Below are 25,139 nucleotides of genomic sequence, written 5' to 3' on the forward strand. Positions count from 1 at the left end.
CCCAGCTGCGCATGCGCAGTGCGGTCAGAGCGGCGCACATGTGTCGAGCTCCGTCCCTCCTGGCAGTCTGCAGACCACTTCCACTCCTTCCTCCAGGACAGCGGGTCTCTCCAGCTGTAATCTCAGCGTTTGGTCCTGATTTATCGAGGCTGCTGCAGGTAAGTTATGTTCCTCCAGCCCTCTGATCAGGTAGCTTTCACACTGCAGCCCTGGGAGAGGTTAGCCTGTTTCCCTCGATCCATCTTGAAGTCACTTTTATGTTGATTTAAATTGTTGCAACTCACAGTTATTTTAAAGTTTGGATCACAGGGCTGCAGTTTGCTGCAGGGTTAGTTAGAAGCATCCAGAGAGTCGCTCTTAGTTGCATCAGAGCTTTAATGAGAGGAAAGTTAAAGTCATTAAATCAAAAGGAAACAAAATACACATGATGGCGCACATGACAATATTTTTTTAGTTCTGTATCAAACTTAAGCGCTTAGATTTGTAAGAAAAGATGTTGGCTAAACTTTCCTTCCTTATTTAAAACTCATGTCTGTTTTTAATCTTCACTCAGTGACGTCATCAGGGTTCAGCGTATTCGCCACCATCATCATCACTTTATCCTGTTTACTGATCATAGAGTGTTTTATATCTGGATGTTTGTTTTTGCTTTCTTGGTAAATAATGAATTTGAGACCTTTTCTATCCAGGGGCGGATTTAGGAAATTTGGGGCCCTGGGCAAAGACAGGCAGGGGGCCCGCTGAATGGAGAAGACAGCACATAAAACAGACCCATTCTACAGATAGAGAAATGTTAATAGAATAGACATCCATTATCTGTTCTAGGTTGTGTCCCTCTCTTCTTGTCCATTTTCTTCTTGTTTTCCTCTCTATGTTTTGTACTCTAAAGGAATGAAAGATTTTTTCCAAGCACTAAGCTCACTTAGCTGATTGCTCCTTCCTGTGTTTCCAAAAAGGCCAAAGTAAATAACCCAGTCCTTCTTTTCACTGTAGACAAGCCATGATCTGCTTATCTGTTCTCCATTTTTCATTTGGATGAAATAATAGCTGCATGAATCATGACAGCAGACAAGATAGAGGAGAGCAGGAGGCGGGGTTACCAATCTACTTGCTCTGGAGAGCAGAGTTCGCTGCTTTTAGATGGATTTTTATCAAAAACATAATTAATGTGCACAAATAAGGAATCGTTGTATTAACTATAAATGTAAGCAGAGTTTTATGGGGCCCCCAGGAACTTAGGGCCCTAGGAAACTGCCTAGTATTGCCTAATAGTAAATCCCCCCCCAGCTTAATCAAAGCATCTGAAAGGCAACAAAGTGGATTAGATTAGTAGATTAGGGAGGTTTATTATCAGTGGACTCTATCTGTAGAAACTAAAAAGTTCCTCATCATCAATTGTCCTGAACTGATGAGACAGAGAGGAATCTCTAATCACTGATCAGTTTTATTGATCTTTGTCCTTGCAACTGATATGTAGTTTAAATAAATCACTTCTAGATGCTTTTTTAATAGATGATCTGTGATTTATTTGCTTTCTTACTTTTAGTGTGATTCCTTTTTGTCTCCAATCTAGTAGATTTCCAAAGTACTTTATGTCCATACCTTATATTTAACCCTTTATAGGGCAAGTTACCGTTTTGTTCACTTTCATTTGATTCCCCCCCTTCCCTCAGTGAGGTCTAGAAGCACAAGATCTATATCCAGCCGTTCAGCAAAGATGCTGCTACATGGCCGTACATCCTATTTTGGTATTTGACCAATTAGATGAGCCCTTTAATGATATATTACCTCCTGTAAATTAAGTTGGAAAAAAAAGTAACAACAAAGGGTAAAAACAAAAAAGGCAAAAAGCTACTTAAAAAGTTAAAAAAAAGGCAAAAAGCTAATTAAAAAGTTAAAAAGTAAAAAAAAGGTAAAAAGCTAATTTAAAGGTTAAAAAAGTCATGAAAAAAGGCAAAAAGCTAATTAAAAAGTTAAAAAGTAAAAAAAAGGTAAAAAGCTAATTAAAAAGTAAAAAAAGGTAAAAAGCTAAATAAAAAGTAAAAAAGTCAAGAAAAAAAGGTAAAAAGCTAAATAAAAAGTAAAAAAGTCAAGAAAAAAAGGTAAAAAGCTAAATAAAAAGTAAAAAAGTCAAGAAAAAAGGGTAAAAAGCTAAATAAAAAGTAAAAAAGTCAAGAAAAAAAGGTAAAAAGCTAAATAAAAAGTAAAAAAGTCAAAATAAAAAGGTAAAAAGCTAAATAAAAAGTCAAAAAGTCAAAAAAAGGTAAAAAGCTAAATAAAAAGTCAAGAAAGAAAAGATAAAAGGCTAAATAAAAAGTAAAAAAGTCAAGAAAAAAAGGTAAAAAGCTAAATAAAAAGTAAAAAAGTCAAAATAAAAAGGTAAAAAGCTAAATAAAAAGTCAAAAAGTCAAAAAAAGGTAAAAAGCTAAATAAAAAGTCAAGAAAGAAAAGGTAAAAGGCTAAATAAAAAGTAAAAAAGTCAAGAAAAAAAAGGTAAAAAGCTAAATAAAAAGTAAAAAAGTAAAAAAAAAAAGCTAATTAAAAAGTAAAGTTAAAAAGTTAATAAGCCTAGTTAGCAATTATTTTCAGGTTTATAAACTAAAAATGTCAGCGCCAGTATTGGCATTAATGCCTCTAAGGTTATGTTGGACCAAACAAAATGTGATTCTTTCACTCAGTGTTTTTCGTAAATTTCTTATAGAAGCACTTTTGTAATTTTTCTAAATATAGTTGATGTTACAAAGGTAATAAGGTCTAGTCCTGGATTCCAATAACACTATTGGCTGGAAAACTTGATTTACAAAGTACTCCACCGAGAGCCCTATGAAGGGTTAATTAGAAAATCAGCTTTTTAAAAATGTTTTGGAGCTGTTTCGTTTTTTTTTTCTTCCTTTTTTTTCTTTTTGGCAACCAACAAATTGACCAAGCAGGTTTTTAATTTTCTCAGTGAATCAGGCTGGGCTGACTGGAAAGAAACAATAAAAAATTTATTTCAGTTTGTAAATGTATCTCCTATTTCATAAGAAAATGTTCATAATCATTTATGTGCAGACATTCGTCTTTGCTTCTCATTCTATATCTTTGTGTGTGACCCTCCCCCAAATTGGTCACAGAAAAACCAAATATAAATTGACGTACTTTTGGAATCCTAAGGAATAATTTCACTCCATTCAGGGTCTTTAGTTCTCCTTAGATCAGGTATATCCAACCTTTTTGCCTCATCAGCCAAAATGAATCAGCTTAGAGAACTTTAGGGAATGTTTGTTTATTTGTAACACTGAAAGAATTTACATTTAGAGGGGAGAATTGCGTTTCTTGATGAATTATTTTTCTGATTGGTGTTAGAAAAATAAAAAGTTGTCACAATTTAAAAATAAAAACAAAATGTCCAAATAAATGATTGCAGCTCAGATTCATGATGCTTTGATTTATGGTTTGGCTCAAACTGAATCAGAGAGGCACTAATGGCTGCACTTTGGACATCAGCATTTAACACTAACTTGGTGATGTTTTGATACTAATCAAGGAGCTGATTTCCGTTTTTAATTTTTAAAAATAAATTAATAATAAATGAGCTTAAAACTGAGCTATGAACAGTTTATAGTAATTAGAAAATTGTAGGCGAGAATCCAAGTAGATTTTAGTGACTCAAACTGTAGGATGTCAGAATCAGACTTGTAAACTGTATTTCTGTGCCTCTCCTTTTCAGTCATGGCTGTTGTCAGATTCTACAGCAGCGAAGCTCTTCATGGACGAGCCTTGCAGAGAGCAGCCAAGCTCTTCCCCAATCTGTTGATCAAAACTGAGCTTTGCTTCAACGTGGAGCTGACAGGTCAGATCCTGCCGCTCAGACGGCGTGGACGCTTTAAAAACGTCCGGTCTCTGGTTTCATCTTTGTCCTGATCTCTGCTGCAGGTGGCGAAGGTCTGGATGCGGAGCAGAAGGAGGTTCTGCTGTGGTTGTTTCGTCCTCCGCTGCAGGCAGAGCCGCTCTCTGACCAACCGAAGCTCACAGAGGGAGGCGGGGACAAGCTTGTAGAGATCGGACCGAGGTGCTGCTTGATGATTGGCGGCTTTTGGCAACGTTTTTATCTGAGACATGAATGCATTTATGTGTTTGCACAGCCTCTAGATAAGATTCATTGCACAAGTATGATCTTGAACAATTTTATTAATAGAAATATCCTAGTTTCTATCTTCTGCCTGAACCACCACAGGTTTTCGGTCTCTAAACTTCTGAAGCCATTAAAAAAAAATTTCGGAACCATTTTTTTATTTATTGACCAAACGTTCTGGACTTTTATTCTCCAAATGGACCCAGTAGAGAACCCGTTTCCAAAGAGTTCATCACAAATGCACTCTTAACGAGATACAAACCCACAGCATCACAGATCCTCCACTGTACTCAACAGTGGAAATGAATACAGTGTCTCTCCTTAGGGCTAAAAGTTCAACCCTTGTCTCTCAGTTTCAGTAAAAGCAAAGTAGAGTCTTTACATGATATTAAATTGGGATTGATAAAGTATTTTCAAATTGAATTATTATAAAGAAAATTTTTTCCAGTTGGCATATAGAAAGAATTTAATGTCTCGGCTTTGGTTTTAATCCTCTTCTCTATGATTGCAAGGTAGCTATAGATCCTCTTCTATCCTAGTGACCAGTTGCTGAACATCACATTATATTTGTTCCCAAGAAAAACAAATTGTAGTCAATTTATTATCAAATCCAGCTCAAGAAAACTGTCCTTTCTTCATGTGTATGGGCTTATATTCTGATTTAGGTTTTATTTTTCTCCATGATCCTGCTGCTACAAACAGAAATTGAGTTTATCTTGATCACTAAGGTGGTTTCTAATAATCTTTCTGCTTCCTGGATTTCTTTTAGATGTGTGCAGAGTTTTACTTTTGTATTCGGGGGCATCAGGAAGTGTTGACATTTATTTGAGAAGTGAATTTCTTCATGAGCTGAAAGTTTAATGGGATCAGTATGAATATTTATCCAGAGCTTATAATTAATGTTCATGTTAAATAATAACTGAACTTTATTGGAGAAATTTTATCTCTGAATTTAACCCTTCCCTTTGGGGAGCCATCATTGAGCGCCCGGGGAGCAGTATGAGGTTAAGGGTCTTGCTCAGGGGCCCATAATGGTGGCTGTTGGAATCGAATTGGGAAGTTAAATAGGAACCTATCTAATTATATTAAGAGAATTATTTTCTAGACCAATACCTCTTCCTGGTTTTCTCTTAGGTCCGAATATTTTTATCACTGATTCTAGTTTTTCCAAAGCCTTTTTAAAATGAGGATTAGGAAAATAAAAATAGGCCAAAGATTATTCTGGTTTGCTGGTGATGAATTTATTAGGGAGAGGAGTTGGCTGGATGGATAGATGAGGAAACTACGGTGGCCCTGAAGTGCAAACTGCAACCACAAATCTAAAAGCGCAACCACATTAAGGAAAACAAAACTACATAAAGCAAGTTTTTCTTAATGTAGTTGCGCTTTTAGATTTGTAGTTGCAGTTTGCACTTCAGGGCCACCGTAGGAAGCTGGTCTCAGGATGCAGATTAATGAGTATAAATGCGTAAAGTTGGCTGAAGTGAACTCTTTACTGAGTAGTTGCTGTTGATCGCCCTCACTGTCTGAAACTAAAAAATTTCCTCTTTTTATCATCGTGTTCATAGGTTGAATTTCTCCACCGCCTGGTCCACCAACGCCGTGTCCATCTGCCAGAGCGCCGGCCTCTCCAACGTCACCCGAGTGGAGCAGTCTCGCCGGTTTCTAATCAAGGTAAAAATCTCAGCGTCACAAATCGATTCAATCCCCCGAATCTCGAGACGACCCGTCTGTCTCCCCGTCTGTCTCCCCGTCAGGCCAAGAATGGACAGAGCGTGAGCGAGCTCAGCGGAGATCTAAAGAAGCTGATCGAGGTTCTCCATGACAGCATGACGGAGTGCGTCTACCAACAGCCCATCACCTCTTTTGCTGTGGAAACCAGGCCGCAGCCGGTGTTTGAGGTGGACATCCTGGGGAAGGGTCGCGTCGCCTTGGAGACGGCAAACCATGAGCTGGGTGAGGGTTCAGCCGCTCTGGGGGGGGTTCTGCTCTGTTTTTACTCCAACTCTGTAATGAAATAGCGTGACCTCTCTCTCATCTCTTTCTTCATGCTTTCCTCTCAGCCTTGCAGCTCTCTGTAAGTACTGTGTGTGCTGAAGGAGGCCATAATGTCACATGATGCATGACATTACCGCTTAACTTCTCAGAGTCACAAGACGATGAGGGCGCTGCTGATTAACAGACTTGTTGTGCACGTGTCACATTGCTGTGTGCTTGACTAATATAATGATCCAACTGCAGATCTGCCTCATTAAACGCACCAACCAGCCTAGATGTTCTTGTGATCTGAAGGTTGAGTGTATTTTTAAAAAGGAAAACCTTTTACAACAGCATGTGCTTTTCTCCAGGTTTCAACCTCAAATTCCAAAGTTTTTATTTAGGTTCATGACTAAAAAAATCAACTATATTAAACCTCATCCAAAATACTGAGGTTATCCTGAGCTATTTTCTGCATTTGTGCTGCTATAGGCTTAGACTGCTGGAGGACATAGGGAGCCCTTTTCATCACTCTGTCTCTGCTCTCTCAGCCTGCAGCATCTGTTAATTCAATCTCTAACGTTCTGCTCTCTCTGCTTTTTCTCATCATAGTAGCTTCATCTGGTCTGTTCCTGTTTGGCTGTGACTCCATCCTGGAGAGAAATATGTAGGCCTGGGTAAAAAAAATCGATTTAATAGATTTTGAATTGATTCCTTTACATTTTTGCAAAATCGATGTCTAGGGAATGAGATCAATGAATTTTATAGTGACCTGCATGACGTTCACATTCCAATAAGCAGGAAAGATGCACTCAAGATTACTTCAGACAGCTGCAGATATAGCCAATAGGTTGACTGAAGGCATTAAAGGAATAGTACACCCAAAACATGATTAGCCTTCATTTTCTACTCACCCCCATGCTGAACAACACTCTGGAGTACTTTTTTGATATCTCAAATGCATCTGGAGATCTGGGAGGCTTCTTGCTGTCTGCTGACATTCAAATAATGGAGGTCTATGGCGCCCGAGGCAGAAAGGTCCATAAAAGTCCACAAAAAACGTGTCAATATTCCTCCATACTGCTCGTCCAATGTATTCCAAGTGTCCTGAGTGGGTAGCTTCCATAATTTACTCGAAACAAAGTCATTTAGAATGTTTTTAGAGCATAAACAGTAGTGTATAGGATTTCCTAAAAGCGGGCGCCTGCACGTTCCTGACGCTACAGAAACCGCGGCAGACCAAACCAGATGAAAGTGCGCATTCAGCTCGGCAAAGAACTCATGCTCTTCCTCAACACTGAAGTCCTCAGACATTTTTCTTTCGTTGTTTCTTTCTTTGCACAGGTAAACAGCACATTTCTTCTTCTACGCTTGCATTATTGGCAGAGCAGACGCTGAATGCGCACTTTCATCTGGTTTGGTCTGCCGCGGTTTCCGTAGCGTCAGGAACGTGCAGGCGCGCGCTTTCAGGAAATCCTATACACTACTGTTTATGCTCTAAAAACATTCTAAATGACTTCGTTTCGAGTAAATTATGGATGCTACCCACTCAGGACACTTGGAATACATTGGACGAGCAGTATGGAGGAATATTGACACGTTTTTTGTGGACTTTTATGGACCTTTCTGCCTCGGGCGCCATAGACCTCCATTATTTGAATGTCAGCAGACAGCAAGAAGCCTCCCAGATCTCCAGATGCATTTGAGATATCAAAAAAGTACTCCAGGGTGTTGTTCAGCATGGGGGTGAGTAGAAAATGAAGGCTAATCATGTTTTGGGTGTACTATTCCTTTAACAAATGGGGGCTGACCAGAAAACACCCTGTAGTTACAGACAACGCTGCAAATATGGTTTGTGCAGAGAAGATCATGCAGCTCATGCATGTCTGCTGTGTCACGTCTGCTTTGCTCGAGTAAAGCTTCACTTTTTCACTTTTCACAAACCAGTTTGCACTTTTGAGACAGTTTTGTTCACATCTCAAGTTTAAACTGTCTGATTTACAAGTTTGCACTTTATGTTTAATGTGACAGGAAAAAATAAAGCACATGAGTATTTTGAAACACAGTTGAACCACTTTCATTATTGTAAAAACAGATCGAATCAAAAAGAATTGATTTAGAACTGTATGAATAAGGGCTGCAACTAACGATTATTTTAAAAATCGATGAATTGGCCGATTATTTTTTGGATTAATCGATGAATCGGACAAAAAATATTTTTTATATTAACCTCTTTATTCCAAAATAAACATTTTATTCAGAACAAACAAGCACACAAGTACAGGTTGCTCATTAACTGTACTGGTGCAATATGAAAAATAAATGTTTGTGTTAAAACTACGCAAACTTACATGAGAAATGTAGCTGTACATCCACAAAATATAGGCTACTTTGTTTCATAAAGTGCAAAAAAGACATTTGTTTTTAAAAGCCCCTAAGGGGTTCAAACAATAGGCCCCCCCCCCATTTCAACAAATGAGTTTTTTTAGACTAGAAGAGTTCTGCCTTTTAAGACAGGAAAGTATAGCAGTTAAAGTTGCTACTTGAGAAAATACTGAATCATAGAGATAAAAATAGCCCTGTGATTCAAATTATAAATTGTATTTGGAATAAAAATGAGAGAACTAGCATTAATCGCGCGACACAACTAATCGATGATAAAATTAGCTGCCAACGCTTTTAAAAATCGATTTTATCGATTCGTTGTTGCAGCCCTAGTATGAATCAATATCGAATCGATTCAGGACTTTAGCGAAAATACCCAACCCTAGAAATATCAGCTGTGCTGCTGCCATCAACACCTTTTTGTTTTTTAGTGTAGTCCTGTTTCTCTGACTGTGACTAACTGGATGCGCTCTCCTCATCCCCTGACATGGGGGCCGACTTGGAGCTCGTCTGCCTGGCTGTGTGTTTCCTGGACGGGGCCGCCTTTTACAGTTGCTTTTTGTATCTATGCTTCTTTTTCTATGTCTGCTTCTGTCTCCTTGAACCCCAGTGGGCCTCAGCAGATGGCCGCTCACACTGAGCCTGGTTTTGCTGGAGGTTTCTTCCTGTTCAATGGGAGTTTTTCCTCTCCACTGTCGCTACAAGCATGCTTAGTGTGAGGGATTGCTGAAGAGTCAATGAGTCGATGCAATCAACTGGTTTTCCTTAGATAGTAAACTTTGAACAAATCGGACTGTATGATCTGGTATAATTGTCTGTGTAAAGTGCCTTGAGATGACGTGTTGCTGATTGATGCTCTATAGATGAACTAAATCGAATTGAAAATGTTGTATAAGGGCTAATTCCTAAGTTCTTTTAGTGCAACTTTTAGCCTTTTCCACATAATCCAATGAGATGAAGTCTCTGAAAGCTCCAAACTCTGTATAAGATGTTTGTGAACTCATCTTCTTCCAGAGCCAGCCAGGCTTTGTCCTCCTGCAGCCACGCCGTTAAACTTTGCAAACAAAGCATCACTTCAGTGTCTGGATCTCTGCATTGCTTTGGTTTTAATGCTGTGATCTGCGTGCTCACTGCAGGGCTGGCCTTCGACTCCTGGGATCTGGACTACTACACCTCCATGTTCCAGAGGATTAACAGGAACCCCACCAGCGTGGAGTGTTTTGACCTGGCTCAGTCCAACAGGTGGGGAAATCAGCTTCACGGTCTCCCAGGTCGTCATTTGTTCTCCGATTCACTTTCTTTGTTTCTCTCCGTGTCGCAGCGAGCACAGCCGCCACTGGTTCTTCCGGGGGCGGATGGTGATCGACGGGCAGGAGCAGAAAGAGACGCTCTTCAGCCTCATTATGGAAACTCAGCAGCACAGCAACCAGAACAACGTCATCAAGTTCTGCGACAACAGCAGGTGTTGTTGGAGGCGGCGCCGCTGCAGCTTGCTGTTGGAGGGATTCTGCTCGCGCTCACTCAGTGAAATGTTGTTTCTGTGTTTAGCGGCATCAGAGGAAAGGAGCTGCAGAGCATTTACCCAGCAGACCCCTCTGAAGCGAGCCCGTACGAGACGCGCCGCTCCCTGCGACACGTCATCTTCACTGCGGAGACGCACAACTTTCCAACAGGTCAGACACACTCCCGCTTCCCCCGATCACACGTCCCCATGGGATTGTTAAGCAGATACGGTGCTTTCTGAACTCTGCAGGTGTTGCACCGTTCAGCGGCGCCACCACGGGGACTGGAGGTCGCATTAGAGACGTCCAGAGTGCCGGACGGGGCGGACACGTCATCGCTGGAACTGCAGGATACTGTTTTGGAAACCTGCACATCCCAGGTCTGCTGCTGCGCTGTTACAGTTAGCTGCTATATCAAAGGTGCAGATCATCTGAAGCTAACGGTCACTATGCTAATTGATTGATCTGTCATCAATGGATTAATAATCAGATAGCAAAAGGTAACTTAAAGATTTATTTTACTTACAGAATTTAAACCAGGAGAAACTAGAGCATAATGACAATTATTTTAAATGCAGATTTTTTTTTTTTTTATAATAATTTCTGCTATAAGTAGGTCACTCTCATCTCTTTACTCCAGTTTATTAGGTATGTTTATGTTTATGCATTTAGCAGATGCTTTTATCCTTACAAAGTAGGCATTAGCATGAAGAGTCTTGTCCTGTCACACCTTTACCATTTATCCAGCCTATGCCTGACATCCCAGAATCTTCTAAAACGCTGACATACACTGAACTTTCTATGTATTTGTTCAACTTTGGGCGTATACAGAGTATTAATAATGAGTCCAGAACTTCTGTCCACCGACGGCCCAAGTTCTGCATAATGCACAGCAGTATAATGCCCATGAAATGATGCACAAGCCAGTGTCCTGAGGGGGGCAGTGATAAACCCGGAGGCGCCCGGCCTGCATAATAAGATTCCTTTGATTGCGGTATTAACCTAGCCTCGTGAGACCATCCTGATCTCCAAGCTTTCAAGGTTTCACTCGCTAATCAGTCTGGAGACTCTCCGTTGAAGAAAATTTGGAGCCGTTCACCAAACGAACGTCCAATCAGCGTTTGCTTTGAGGCGGGTTGAGGTGTGACGCAACGAGAAGCGCGACAGTTCAGTCTAAAGAACATGGCGGCTTCAGCCGATGAAACTAGCGTTAGCGTGGCTATCGAGCAAGTTTTATCGGAATTACAGAGTATTTCTTCACTGAAAGAAGAGCAAAACACTGCTCTGGAGGCTTTTCTCAGAGGAAAAGATGTTTTTGCTCTTCTCCCGACTGGTTTCGGCAAGAGTAGCCTGGCTGTTGGTACGTCATATGCTTCGTTGATCTGATTGGTTTATTCGGCCCGTCTATCACCAACATAGGCCAATCAGCTAACCAGTATTTTCGCCCCTTCCCAAAATTACTTCTACAGAAGGTTTCCAGATGGATATGCGGAGCAAATCCATCTGACGGAGTCAGGTTAGTTTTTATTAGCTGCAAACAATAAACTCCAAATCTTTTAGAGGAAGTTGAAATAGATCAATCTTTGTAGAAGCAAGAAGTACAAGCAAACTGTTTGGATTGAATTGTTGAAATAAATAAATGTTACCCTGTTTTCCTGGGATGTTTCCTGTTTTCCACAGAAAGCCTGAAGCTGGTCAATAAGGTCTGTAAATCATTTCTAAAGGCAGCTGGCTCCGTTCAGCATGCCAGCCTGTTCCAGTAGATCCTAAGCTATTCAATTCAAGCAAACTTCATTTTTGATGATCCTCCCACATGTTTATGTATTTAATGCATTTTTCTTTGCTGGTGTAACGTAATTAGGCAGTATATATGATGGTCCCATATGTGTGGACGTCATGTTGAGGTAATGGTGGAACGAATCGGTTTCTCAGAGCAGGTCTGATGACTGTTTCTCTTTCTTGTCACCGAGGAAACTCTGGTAAACAAAAGGTTTAATGCAGCAAATGTCAGGAATTGGATTGAAGTTTGTCAGCCATTTTTCTTTTTTAACTGAAGCACATTCCTGCTTTGGCCAGAAAGGCTTTACTTTGCCTCCGTCTAACATGTGAAGCTCAAACTAAACTACACTAAGCTGCAACGCTGCCTGCTGTGACAGTCCAATGTCAGAGATGAGTGTTTGCATTAACCTGCCAGCCCAAACCATTGCACCTCCACTGCCATGCTTGACTTAATGCTAATTTTAGTTCTTTTATTCCAGACATGGATCTTTTTATCATGACTTGGATCTTATCTGTTCAGAGGACAGAAGCTCCTAGTGCATTTAGAACAGGGGTCACCAACCTTTTTAGGGCTGAGGGCTACTTCATGGCTACCGAGTCATAGGAAGGGCTACCAATACTGACCTATGATCTGGAGGGATCAATGTTCACCTACAGTAAATCTCATCCATAAAAACTCATTTTTATTCTTATTTTATTCTTTTATTCATTTATAATTTTCTTTTTAATATTGTCAATTTGAAACCACTGAAATATGATGAAATAGTTAACATGATGAAATAATACATAAATGATTAAAAAGTAGAGCAACAGAAAATAAAAAATTTAAACTTAACCCACCGAGTGAGTTTTTCTGTTTTCAGAAGACGAAGAGGGCCCCCCATCTGGTCCTTGAGGGCCCCTTGGTGCCCGCGGGCACCGCGTTGGTGACCCCTGATTTAAATGCAACTTTACAGACCTAAGAAATGATGAAATATTCATTTTAGTCTCAGTTTTGAGTCTCTCTCCAAATTCTCTGAGGACTTCTTAACTCTGGAGTAGATCTACACTGCAAAAACAATCTAAAAATTGGTAAAACTTTCTTAAATTAAGGGTAAATACCCTTAGATGATTTGCCAATGGAATGAGTATTTTTAGATCATATACACTAGAAATAAGACAATGCAATTGTTTTTTTCTTATTTTAAATGTAAATTGTCTTGTTTCATTGGCAAAGTGTCTCACTGACCCCCTTAATTCAAGAAAAATGCACCTATTTTAAGAAAAAAACAGATTAAAATGTTTGCTGTGTGTTGAAGCCTCAACACACCGGTTGTGTAAAATTTTTTGATCTCCAATCCGATTTTTTTCCTTGTAACGCTGACTGCACAAAGAGAGGTTCTGACTAGGCAGCGTAGACAGATCTTTGCAGAATTGTTTCGCTTCTGTCTCTGTGCTATACACAAATTGAAATAGTTTCCCACATTTGACTTGTCTATGAAAATTTCAAAAAAAAAAAAAACACACAGTGAAAAAATGGAGTTCTAGATAAGTTATTTTTTCCTAAAATAAGTGCATTTGTTCTTGGATTGAAGAGGTAAAAGAGACATTTTGCCAATGGAACAAGTGAATTTACATTTAAAATAAGTCTTATTTCACATGCATTTTACCTAAATGTCTGCTTTTAAGTGTAAAAATACTCATTCCATTGGCAAATCAAATAATTTACTCACTCAAATTAAGAGTAAATACACTTAATTTAAGAAATTTTAGCTTATTTTTCTATCGTTTTTGCAGTGCACAAAAGCGCAGCTATAAAGCAAAGCTTAACAAATCTGTACAAAATCTCTAAGCAGAACAGATAATGTTCATGTGTTAAAAAATAATGAGATCTACATCTAAAGAAAGAAAAACCATAAACAGTTGAGAGAGATATGCCGCGCTTAGTTCTGTCTGACCATCGTTATTTAGTTTTCTGTGAGGCTCAAAGAGGATCACTACTTTATCAGTTTTCTGTCCTCCTGAACTCCTATCATGGAGAAACTTTTATATTTCTTAATGTTTCATTCTTTGCTTTTGCACCAGTCTGTCCTGCTTACTATATACTTGTACTTTGTGCTTTTCCCCCAAAGCGGATGTGTTTTACTTTGTAACCGCGTCTCTTCCTGTCAGACCCATGTAATTGCAGCTGAATTGCTGCGTAGTCGGACTAAAATAGACCCGGGCTGTATCTCAGTTGGAGCTACGCTCCCCCTTTGCATTAAATCCTGACAGGTGTGATCATCCCCATTGAGTTTTAATGAGCGCTAAACGCCACGACCTCGTCAGACATGATTTTCTGTTGGATTCGGTGTGTTCTGGCCTTTAGGCTGCATGTCATTAAAGACAACGTTGAATTTGTGCATAATAGAGCATCTGTAGGAACATTTAAACATGATCAGTGGACAGATGGTCATAAAATCAAACAGACATGACTTTTCTCTCTGTCTTCCCCTGCAGGGTACAGCCTCCCCTGGGAGCAGGAAGGAGCGGGCTGGGAGTATCCGTCCAGCTTTGCCCCCCCACTGCAGGTGGCCATCGAGGCCAGCGATGGCGCTTCAGACTACGGCAACAAGTTTGGGGAACCCGTCCTCTCGGGTGAGGAAATTCAACGTTAACACGTCACTGCTGGATTTAGTCAGAGGCAGTAAAGTTAGATTTTAGTTGCTGTGGTTTAATATCTGCTCAGAGGAAGTTGGAACATTCAGATATGGATCACTGTAATTATACAGTCTTGTTCCTCTAGGCTTTGCCCGTTCCTTTGGGATGCGGTTGGCTAACGGCGAGCGACGGGAGTGGATTAAGCCCATCATGTTCAGCGGCGGCCTTGGGTCGATCGAAGACGCCTATGTGAAGAAAGAAGAGGCAGAAGCTGGTGCTGTGTAACGGCCTGTTGCAGTAATCAATTCTGCTGCTATCTTTGCTCATCGATCAATGACTCTCTGTCTGGCTGTTTGCTATCAGGGATGGAGGTGGTAAAGATCGGCGGGCCGGTGTATCGGATCGGCGTGGGAGGAGGAGCAGCCTCTTCTGTTCAGGTGTGAACCCCCGAAAATCCATACAAGGCGCTAATTAACTTTTTTTTTGGCATTTGTTATAAGGACTCCCTATTTATCGTAGGTTCAAGGAGACAACTGCAGTGAGAGGGATCTGGGAGCAGTTCAGAGAGGAGATGCTGAGATGGAGCAGAAGATGAACCGCGCTCTGAGGGCCTGTCTGGAACGAAGCACCGGGAACCCCATCTGCAGCATCCACGACCAGGGAGCCGGAGGGAACGGTGCTAGCCTCTAGACTTTGATGCACAGCATGTTTGTTAAACCTAAGAATTGGAGTCTGACGAGTTTTAATCTGCAGGTAACGTTCTGAAGGAGCTCAGTGAGCCGGCGGGCGCCGTGATCTACTGCAGCAAGTTTAAGGTGATCAATGCAGAAAAAAAATACACTAAACCCTTTTTACTCAGATTTACACATAAATAAATTCATCTTGAATTAGAGACGGACCAGAAATCATCCATTCTGTCCAGGTGGGACCCTCTCTGATCAGGGAATAAACTGTGCCGGGTTGTCATGGCAACATTCACTTTGGATATCAGTGGGATGTTTGTGAAGCATAGAAGCTTTTCTAGGCTGAGGAGGAGAACAAGAGCTGAAGCAGATAACAGGAAAGCCCATCATATATTTAGCAGTTACACATATTAAATCAATTACCAGGCTATATGTATAAACTTTGGTAATTAAACCATAACAATTAAACATTAAATGCATTAAAAATAGAAACAGTTATGGCCGCTCTGCACTCAGTGTCCTGACTGCTTCATCTGAACCTTCCTATCAGAGCTCCTCTGGGCTTCACAGCGCAGAGGATTCTGGGTATGCTGCCAACGACATTTTTAGCTGTTTATTTGATTCTGTCATTTCCCTCCTTGTCCAATGTATCTGTGTGCAGAAAGGCGACCCCACGCTGAGTGTTTTGGAGCTTTGGGGGGCAGAGTATCAGGAGAGCAACGCTCTTCTGCTGCGTCCGTCTGACAAGTCTTACCTGGAGAGGGTTTGTCAGCGGGAAAAGTGTCCTGTTGACTTTGTGGGACACATCACAGGGGATGGAAAGGTGTGTTTTATAAATCTTTGTCCGTTGCAGATTTCCGTTGTGTGTTTCAATCTTCATGTGTTCTTACCCAGATTGTGCTGGTGGATGATGAGGGAGGCAGTGGCCAACAGGCAGACGCTGTCCGGCATCCTGTCGATCTGCAGCTGGAGTGGGTTCTGGGCAAGATGCCACAAAAAGAGTTTAAGATGGAGCGTCTGGCTCCCACCCATAAGCCCCTGACTCTTCCTCCTAAGCTGACGGTCAGAGACGCTCTGCAGCGGGTTCTACGTCTGCCTGCTGTGGCCTCCAAACGCTACCTCACCAACAAGGTGACCTCCTGCATCCAGTAGCTCAGTTCTTTGATTTTCTGGTGGTTAGTGTGCAGTTATTGTGACTCTGCTCCCTCCATCGTCAGGTGGATCGCTCTGTGACTGGGCTGGTTGCCCAGCAACAGTGCGTCGGCCCTCTTCACACTCCGCTTGCCGACGTGGCCGTCGTCGCTCTGTCGCCGTTCAGCCTGGAGGGAGCGGCCACGGCCATCGGGGAGCAGCCAGTGAAAGGTCTGGTCTGTCCTGCGGCGGGGGCCAGGATGGCTGTAGGAGAGGCTCTGACCAACCTGGTGTTTGCCAGAGTCACGGCTCTGAAGGTCAACTTCCCTACGAAAACAACAGAAACGTGTCACGATCACGCTGTAATCCTACCTCTGAAGAAAACGTTTCTTGTTCATTTCAGGACGTGAAGTGCAGTGGGAACTGGATGTGGGCTGCCAAGCTGCCGGGTGAGGGGGCCTCTCTGTGGGAGGCCTGCAAAGCGATGTGTGAGGTCATGGGCCAGCTGGGAGTGGCCATCGACGGGGGCAAGGACTCCCTGAGCATGGCAGCTAGAGTGGGGACGGAGACCGTCAAAGCTCCAGGTACTTTCACCTCCTGTTATTAATAGTCTCTAGATAATAATAAATTCTTACTTTTTTTCATTTAGTGGGGGAATAATAATGAACACAGTCAGATAAACACAAATCAAATGAACATTTTGCCAAAAGGAAACAAAAAAATCGCCATCAGAGCCGGCGGTTCTTCACACACGGCTATGTTGAGAGGAAAACTGCAGACGGGCTGCGGTTAGCCACGCTTACCGTCATGGGCCTTTCAGACAGGCTGCGACGACCGCACTGCTGCGCTGTGAAACCCATTCTTTTCAATGGCTTGCGCCGCGCCAGGGCGGTTTATCGCTGCGTCGAGCAAAGCGCAAGCACAGCGCACCGCTTCGCGAGCTCGCGCGCAGGCCAGGTCAAAGTTGAACTATGTTGAACTTTGACCGCGGCGCGCCGTGACGAATGCACGCGTGGCCAATAGAAACCATCGGCTGGAAAGACCAGGAAGCAAAATGGAGGAAAAGCTTATACTGTGTGCAATTTCTTTCGCAAGCGGGAACTCCCCAAGCTGCTCTCTGGACCTGAGTGTTTCGTGCACCCACAGCCTCTTCTTTCTTGCTGCTCTTTTTCTTCGAACTAGCAGGGCTAGTGCTAGCGCTTGCTTCTTAGCACGGGTCAGATACATATTTGCTGCTGACCAAAAGCTGGAACAACAAACAAATGACTAGACCCGGCAACCCAGCCGGCGCAGCGCAAATGCGCTCAACCCCACGGCCAGCGCAGCGCAAATCGCTTCCTATCTGAAAGGCCCATCAGACTCTGAGGTCCGCTGGTTGCCGCGGTCCTCAACATCTGAACTTTTTTTTAAATGACCCACTAAATGAGTAAATGTGCCACATAGTGACGCTTTAAAGTATAATGTTCTCGCCTCAAATTATCTTAAAATCTACTTTTATTGAACAACAGCAACAGAAAAGAGAACTTTTAACTTAATACTCTGAGCTCTGTGAGCGCTAAGCTGCTGCTGCTGCAGTGCATGCTGGGACAGCTCGAGAACGGACAAGGCTGCTCTGATGCATGCTGGGTAAAGAGGGAGGGGCAAGAACAACATCCGGGGACTTTGTCCTTTCTCTGTGTTTTTGTTCTTGTGAATTAGAACAGTACTAGTGCTGAGGCTGATGACGCTTTTCGGGCACATGAGAACGCACATTTACACCGATTGTGAAACGGCCACAGTCTATTACTCATCTGTTTATAGTTTAATTGACCTCAGCCTCATATGGGAGACATGGTGATGGAGAAAATGTCCAAAAATGGTTTTAATCGTATCTCAAAAGGAGGTTCAGTGGCTTCAGCTAACTGTCAGTCTGGTTCTTATGGAGGTTTCTTGCTGTTAAAAGGGAGATTTAAAGGAATAGTACACCCAAAACATGATTAGCCTTCATTTTCTACTCACCCCCATGCTGAACAACACTCTGGAGTACTTTTTTGATATCTCAAATGCATCTGGAGATCTGGGAGGCTTCTTGCTGTCTGCTGACATTCAAATAATGGAGGTCTATGGCGCCCGAGGCAGAAAGGTCCATAAAAGTCCACAAAAAACGTGTCAATATTCCTCCATACTGCTCGTCCAATGTATTCCAAGTGTCCTGAGTGGGTAGCATCCAGAATTTACTCGAAACGAAGTCATTTAGAATGTTTTTAGAGCATAAACAGTATTGTATAGGATTTCCTGAAAGCGCATTCACGAGTCTACGGAAGCCGGCAGACCAAACCAGACGAAAGTGCGCATTCAGCTCGGCAAAGAACTCATGCTCTTCCTCAACACTGAAGTCCTCAGACATTTTTCTTTCGTTGTTTCTTTCTTTGCACAGGTAAACAGCACATTTCTTCTTCTACGCTTGCATTATCGGCAGAGCAGACGCTGAATGCGCACTTTCATCTGGTTTGGTCTGCCGGCTTCCGTAGACTCGTGAACGCGCTTTCAGGAAATCCTATACACTACTGTTTATGCTCTAAAAACATTCTAAATGACTTCGTTTCGAGTAAATTATGGACGCTACCCACTCAGGACACTTGGAATACATTGGACGAGCAGTATGGAAGAATATTGACACATTTTTTGTGGACTTTTATGGACCTTTCTGCCTCGGGCGCCATAGACCTCCATTATTTGAATGTCAGCAGACAGCAAGAAGCCTCCCAGATCTCCAGATGCATTTGAGATATCAAAAAAGTACTCCAGAGTGTTGTTCAGCATGGGGGTGAGTAGAAAATGAAGGCTAATCATGTTTTGGGTGTACTATTCCTTTAACTCCTGTAAGTGATTGCTGCAGAGTCAGCAATGCAATATCAGCAATACCTCAAGATTCAACATCATCCATCACTGCTCTGCTCACGCATTTCTTGCATCCAGCACTTGCGCAGTCCTGTTAGTCAGTCAGTGTACTTATATAGCGCCTTTTTTCAAGTCAGGAGACTTGACCAAAGCACTTTACACTACATTCATTCACCCATTCATGCACACACTGATGGTGGCAAGCTACATTGTAGCCAAAGCTGTCCTGGGGCTCACTGACAGAAGCAAGGCTGCCGTACACTGGCGCCACCACCATCAGTAGAGGTGAAGTGTCTTGCCCAAGGACACAACGACACTGAAAGTCAGAGCCGGGCGATTTCAGGGGAAACTCCTACATCCGACGGCACTGTCGCCCCTAAGAACTGTTCCACATCCACCGCTGCTCCTCCGAACGTCACCGTCCACAAACACCTTCACCGTCAAAATACGGAGCAAAGCTCTTTTCTGCTCCACTCCGATCTGTTGGAAGACCACCAGGTCAAGATCCACAATCGCACCAAACAGGAAAAAGAACGTCACGAAGATCCAGTTTTTGTCAAAGTAAAATATGGTAATCACCACTCAGTAACTACAAATTAGAGCAAAGAAGGCAGACGATTGGTAATCCAGCATACCAGGAAGTAGATTTATCATCTCGATCAAGATATAATTAAAAAAAATCCATCAAATCTTGTCAAAGAGTGCATCTCACAACTTTAAAAGAAACTTCTTATCGTAGGAATGGATGAAAAGATTCTGAGTTTGGAAGTAAAGAACAAACCAATTTTGTATTACCCTAGTTATCCTTAATTCAAGGACTCACAACGAAAAGAAAATGTTCGGGGAAACTGCATGTGTGATGGATGCTGATTGTGATATTTAATGTCATATTAAATTAAGCTTTCATTACCTTGTATTGTTTTCCTCTGAATAACAAACGATAATATCAGGAATGCTCTCCTCAAGCTCCAAGGAACTCAGAGCGGAGCAAGAGAGGAGGAACAGCGGAGGCTGTAGGCTTTGCTTTGCGCAGGCGGTCTGGAAAGCATCGGGGTGGCAGGGGTCGGTGAAGAGGATGTGGGATTCCGGGGTTGGATAGAAAACTGAACCAATCTGATGTATAATGCGATTGAATTGTCTCTGTAAAGTGCCTTAAGATGACATGTTGTGAATTGGTTATATAGAAAGTAACTAAATTAAGTTGAATTTAACTTTAAACAGTTTCTAAAAGTCATTTAAATATCTATAAAACCCCAAAACATAAAATATTGGATGTGTATCAGCCTCTCTTAACCTTTTTAGAAGAAGCTATTAAAAGTCTTGTGCTGCTAAAAAATATCTGGCCCCAGTATGATTAAAAAATCTCCATCATGGCTTTTCTTCTAAACTACATGTCCAAACACAGATTCCACCTGAGACCTGCTGTTTGATTCCAGCATAAAATTTATACAAAAAAGACCCAGAAACGCATCTGTCCTTTTTCTGCTGCATGCATGTTTTCATCTGCATGTGTTCGGGAGTTTAATAGGATTTCGTCTCTCTCAGGTGCTCTGGTTATTTCTGCATATGCTGTTTGCCCTGACATCACTGCCACGGTGACGCCAGATCTTCAGGATCCAGATGATAAAGGTTAGATACGCTGATGTTAAGAGAGGGCGGATCTAGAACAGAATTCACATTGTGCGGTTTCTGTGTTTTTCTCCTCCCAGGAGTGTTGTTATGGGTTCCTATCAGTCCAGGTCACCGCCGCCTCGGTGGCTCCGCCCTGGCTCAGTGCTACAGCCAGCTGGGAGACCGCTCTCCTGACCTGGATCATCCTGAATACCTGATTGCCTGTTTCAACACCACCCAGAAGCTCCTGGAGGGTCAGTTTGCTGACGGATAAAATGCAACCCTTTAATCGCCCAAAGGAAAACATTGAATATTTTCAGTTAAATTAATTTGGTTAGGTCTTCAATAATAGTATTTTTTTTCCTTCATTTCCTAGAATTTTAGCAGGACCAAACTGCCCCCTGCTGGTTAGAATCAGTATCTCAGTAGAGAGTAATCTATTGTGATCTCAAAGGCACCTAAAAGGCATTTTTGTTGTTTTATTGCAATCCCAGTTGTCTAAATATAAGTTAATCTCTCTGTGCTCAGATGGTCTAATCAGCGCAGGACATGACATCAGCGATGGAGGCCTCATTTCCTGCCTGTTGGAGATGGCGTTTGCTGGAAACCGTGGGCTCGACGTTGAGCTCTCTTCAGAAGGATCCGGAGGTCTGCATCTCACTGATCTGTCCGCCAAGCATTCAGCCTTTTCAAATCCTTCGTCTTCTTCCACCTGCTTCCTTTCACCATTCGCTCCACATTTTTACTGCAGGATCCATAGAAACTGAAGCACAAGCTTCCAAATTCTAGAAAACCAGGTGCTCTTTGTCTCCTAACAAGTTAAAAAACTTTGGGCTTTTATCATATAAAACAGTTAATCAATTTCTCCGATGTACTTTTTAAGATTTGGATCAAATACTGTTTATTTGAGCTGCTTCTTTTCTATTTAGCTGTTTTCTCTCCAGAAATCCTCACAGGTTAACAAAACGTCCATCATAACGGTTCTTCACAGGCAAAGAAAATTGATCAGGTTTTATCAGATGTACATAAGGATCCTTGCTTTATTACTTCACAAAAAATCTACACGTTTATTTTTATAACTCCATATAACTTCCTGTAGAAATTGTCAAAATGTTGAGACGCCTTTTTAAGACTTGAGTTTCTTTACAAGGATCTTATTTAGATATTTGATCAGACTGGTGGGCCTTCATTGTCTTTTTATATGTGCAGTGATGGAGCTGCTGTTCAGCGAGGAGCTGGGTTTGGTTCTGGAGGTGTGTCAGACCCACCTAGAGGCTGTCAGTCAGAGATACAGGGACGGAGGCCTGCAGTGCCATCACATCGGAAGAACCTGCGGCTTTGGTCCTGATGCTAAGGTGACACATATATTTTTAGGGCAGACCGTGCTCTGACTGTTTGCTGATTCTCCTCCCCTGTCGCCTGCCAGGTCCGAGTCCAGGTGGACGGACAGGAGGTCCTTTATGAGGCACTGCCTGAACTCAGAGCAGCCTGGGAGGAAACCAGCTTCCAGCTGGAGCGCCTTCAAGCTGACGAGCTGTGTGTGAAGCAGGAGGAGGAGGGGCTTTCTAAGAGGACGCAACCGTACTTTAAACTGACCTTTGACCCCTCTGAAACTCCAAACATGAAGCAGCTCAGTAAGGAAGTATAACTGGCTCTAGTGATTATTGGAAATGTTTATATGCTTTGAATTTGACACATTTTGATCACAAATGTATCAATTTTCTGTGTATATAAAGATGTGGTATACATCCTTAACTAACATATGCCAGCCAAAAAAGTAAAGACCATCCATCCTTCCATCCATCACTTTAAATCAGACCAGCCAACCTGCTCCTCCACGTCACGTGAAAGAAACTCCCAAATATCCTCTTGTCTAATTTCGTTCTTCATCTCAAAAGTTTTTAGGGCAGTTTGCTTCTTGCGACTCTTATGCTACGTTCACAACTAAAGCGCCTTCAGCATCAAAAAAGCGCCTGCTGCTTCATTTTTGATGCTTTTACACGTTAAGGTCAGACGCAGCTCAAGAGCGTCCAGTAAACTGTTCTGATGCTTTTGCTGCTCCTGTGATCAATGGCAGAGAGCGGCTTTGCTATATTTGCTGTTATAAGTGGATGAAAAGTAGTGTTAATATATTTTTACATGAGAGAGTCCAGCTGTAAAATATAATTTTGCTGTCAGAGCCACTCAGACCCCCACATACCTGTAGCAGCAGCTGCCTCAGGCTTGGGTGCTTCCTAAGGGTTTTCCTCTACTGCTGTTGGCAGCTGGAAGCAGTTATGTGGTTCAAACTGCAGGCACCAGCGAACACATTCTGCTGGCAGGTTTTTTACATTTTAAGATAATTTAGGAGTTGTTAAACTGTTTCAGAGGAGTGATCATAGCGCTCTGCATCAGCAGAGCTGTGTCTGTCTCCCTGCCAGCTCTCAGCTCCTCTGATTGGTTGATGTGGCGCGTCGAGCAGCAAAAGTTCAACCTTTCAAACTTCTGCGGCTTGTGAAGAGTGTCACATGCTTCAGAAGCTCATGAGGCGCTGCTCTACACGCGCTGCAGCACCTACTGATGCGCCTTGATGCGCGTCAGCCTTAGACTTTGCATGTAAACCTGCTGCTTCTGCGCTTTAAAGCGTTAGGTGAGCCCGTCACAAAGATCAGCATGCAGGACTATTGATAGATAAGACGATCCCCAAAACCTAAAGATGCTCCATTACTCCTTTAGGCTGTACCTATTAGTATGATAAAATGGTGTTTAACTTCTTCACATCCACCTCATTTTGGGTAATCCTCGCCTATTTTGCTTACCCAAATGGAAAAGCAAATAACTTAGGAACTGTAAGCCCAAATTACATGTGCAATACGTTATTTGAAAGCGAACACCCTCTAGTTTCCTAATATATAAATTAAAATTGGGTGACTAGAACACAGACCAACCTGCATCACTTTATGACTCGTTTTTTTTTTTTTTTTATTCTCGGAAATGATAGGTCTTTTTTAAACAGTAGTAATAAAGACATTCTTGAGAAAAGGCAGGTTTTATTGTATCATATTTGTTCTACATCAAGTCATCCACAAATGCAGAAAATTTCAGACCTCTAGCTCCAACAGTTCCATAGCTGTTAGGTTTAGAACTTTTGGTGTCAGCTTGGAGCTGCGCGCAATGGCTCCCCCTGCTGGTAAAGATTTTACCGGTGGAATTTTATGCATTCTGAGTTATTACCCCCACCTAAGGTTTTAAGAGGTTAAATCCAGCTTACGGAGTCGGCTCTCTTATCGTCCTACAGCTGCAGGTCAGCCACGAGTTGCTGTGATAAGAGAGGAAGGCAGCAACGGAGACCGAGAGATGTCCGTCTCTCTGTACATGGCAGGCTTTGAGGTCAGCAACGACACCTTCAGCATCGGAGCTGCTGTCAGAGAATCAGTTCCTGTTTTAACCTGTAACCTCTGCAGGTTTGGGATGTCACCATGCAGGACCTGTGCTCCGCCTCCTTAACCCTCCAGCCCTTCAAGGCGGTCGTGTTTGTGGGAGGATTCAGCTACGCAGACGTGCTGGGGTCAGCTAAGGGTAAAGCATCCTAACACCTGATCACAGAGGGTGTTCAGGCGCAGGGTTCCTCCGTGTGTAACGTTCCACCTCTTTCCTTAAGGTTGGGCTGCAACCGTTGCCTTCAACCCAAAGGCAAAAGCAGAATTTGATCACTTCCAGCAGAGGGAAGACACTGTGAGTCTGGGAGTTTGCAATGGCTGCCAGCTGCTCGCCCTGCTGGGCTGGGTGGGAGAGGGAGAGGACGGAAAAGGTGAGATTAAAGAGCAATAAATAAGTTCTTACATTATTGGATTAATAGATGTCTCTTTACAGGTAAAGTTTCTACTACAAATGTATACAAGTTTACATTCATTTTGGTTCAAATAAATAAGCAAAGATTATTTTAAGTAAGGCATTTTTTTATTTAAAAAGATTAATTAAATTAATTTAATTGAACTTTATTGATCTTAAATTGGTAAAATCCACCTCTGTATATATACTATATATACGCCTCGGGAGCAGTGGGCTGCCCTCGTAGGACGCCTGGGGAGCAATGTGGGGTTAAAGGTCATGCTCCGAGACCAAGAGTGCCAAAAAAAAATCTTTTTCTCCCTTTTTCTTTTATTTTGAGACTCTGAAGTGGTTCTGACTCACAATCGTTCCGGGAGGTTTGAGTCTCGCTTCGTCAGCGTTGGGATCCAGAAGTCCCCGTCCATCTGGCTGAGAGGCATGGAGGGTTCTGCTCTGGGGGTGTGGGTTGCACACGGAGAAGGTAAAAGTCCAAACTACTTCAGATCTGTTTGGGTCACTCAGCAGTGAGTAAATTATAAAGTTTAAACGGTTGAACTTCCTCAGTAGCTTTATGAACAGCTCTGGAAAGACAGCAGGGATCTGTGTGGCTGAGTAGAATCTGCCGCTGTGTTTGTCTTTAATCTGCTC

General features: G+C 42.3%; 1 protein-coding gene across 1 annotated transcript in view; it reads left to right on the forward strand.

The window, feature by feature from the left end:
* Positions 1-25,139, forward strand: part of pfas (phosphoribosylformylglycinamidine synthase) — a 25,689-nt gene continuing 550 nt past the window's right edge. Inside the window, exons 1-27 of the mRNA XM_038309072.1 lie at positions 1-158; positions 3,710-3,832; positions 3,916-4,051; positions 5,683-5,788; positions 5,872-6,070; positions 9,613-9,718; positions 9,798-9,938; positions 10,025-10,149; positions 10,230-10,358; positions 14,236-14,373; positions 14,522-14,650; positions 14,740-14,813; positions 14,896-15,052; positions 15,130-15,191; positions 15,721-15,882; positions 15,954-16,190; positions 16,277-16,507; positions 16,594-16,774; positions 20,616-20,699; positions 20,780-20,935; positions 21,210-21,329; positions 21,891-22,036; positions 22,108-22,315; positions 23,959-24,050; positions 24,125-24,239; positions 24,322-24,471; positions 24,832-24,972. Coding sequence (XP_038165000.1) covers positions 3,712-3,832; positions 3,916-4,051; positions 5,683-5,788; positions 5,872-6,070; positions 9,613-9,718; positions 9,798-9,938; positions 10,025-10,149; positions 10,230-10,358; positions 14,236-14,373; positions 14,522-14,650; positions 14,740-14,813; positions 14,896-15,052; positions 15,130-15,191; positions 15,721-15,882; positions 15,954-16,190; positions 16,277-16,507; positions 16,594-16,774; positions 20,616-20,699; positions 20,780-20,935; positions 21,210-21,329; positions 21,891-22,036; positions 22,108-22,315; positions 23,959-24,050; positions 24,125-24,239; positions 24,322-24,471; positions 24,832-24,972 — 3,646 coding nt within the window. The 5' untranslated portion in view covers positions 1-158; positions 3,710-3,711. The remainder of the gene's footprint in view (positions 159-3,709; positions 3,833-3,915; positions 4,052-5,682; positions 5,789-5,871; positions 6,071-9,612; positions 9,719-9,797; positions 9,939-10,024; positions 10,150-10,229; positions 10,359-14,235; positions 14,374-14,521; positions 14,651-14,739; positions 14,814-14,895; positions 15,053-15,129; positions 15,192-15,720; positions 15,883-15,953; positions 16,191-16,276; positions 16,508-16,593; positions 16,775-20,615; positions 20,700-20,779; positions 20,936-21,209; positions 21,330-21,890; positions 22,037-22,107; positions 22,316-23,958; positions 24,051-24,124; positions 24,240-24,321; positions 24,472-24,831; positions 24,973-25,139) is intronic.

This window comes from Cyprinodon tularosa, unplaced genomic scaffold, assembly GCF_016077235.1.
Source record: "Cyprinodon tularosa strain WSP-4 unplaced genomic scaffold, ASM1607723v1 ctg656, whole genome shotgun sequence".
NCBI lineage: Eukaryota > Metazoa > Chordata > Actinopteri > Cyprinodontiformes > Cyprinodontidae > Cyprinodon > Cyprinodon tularosa.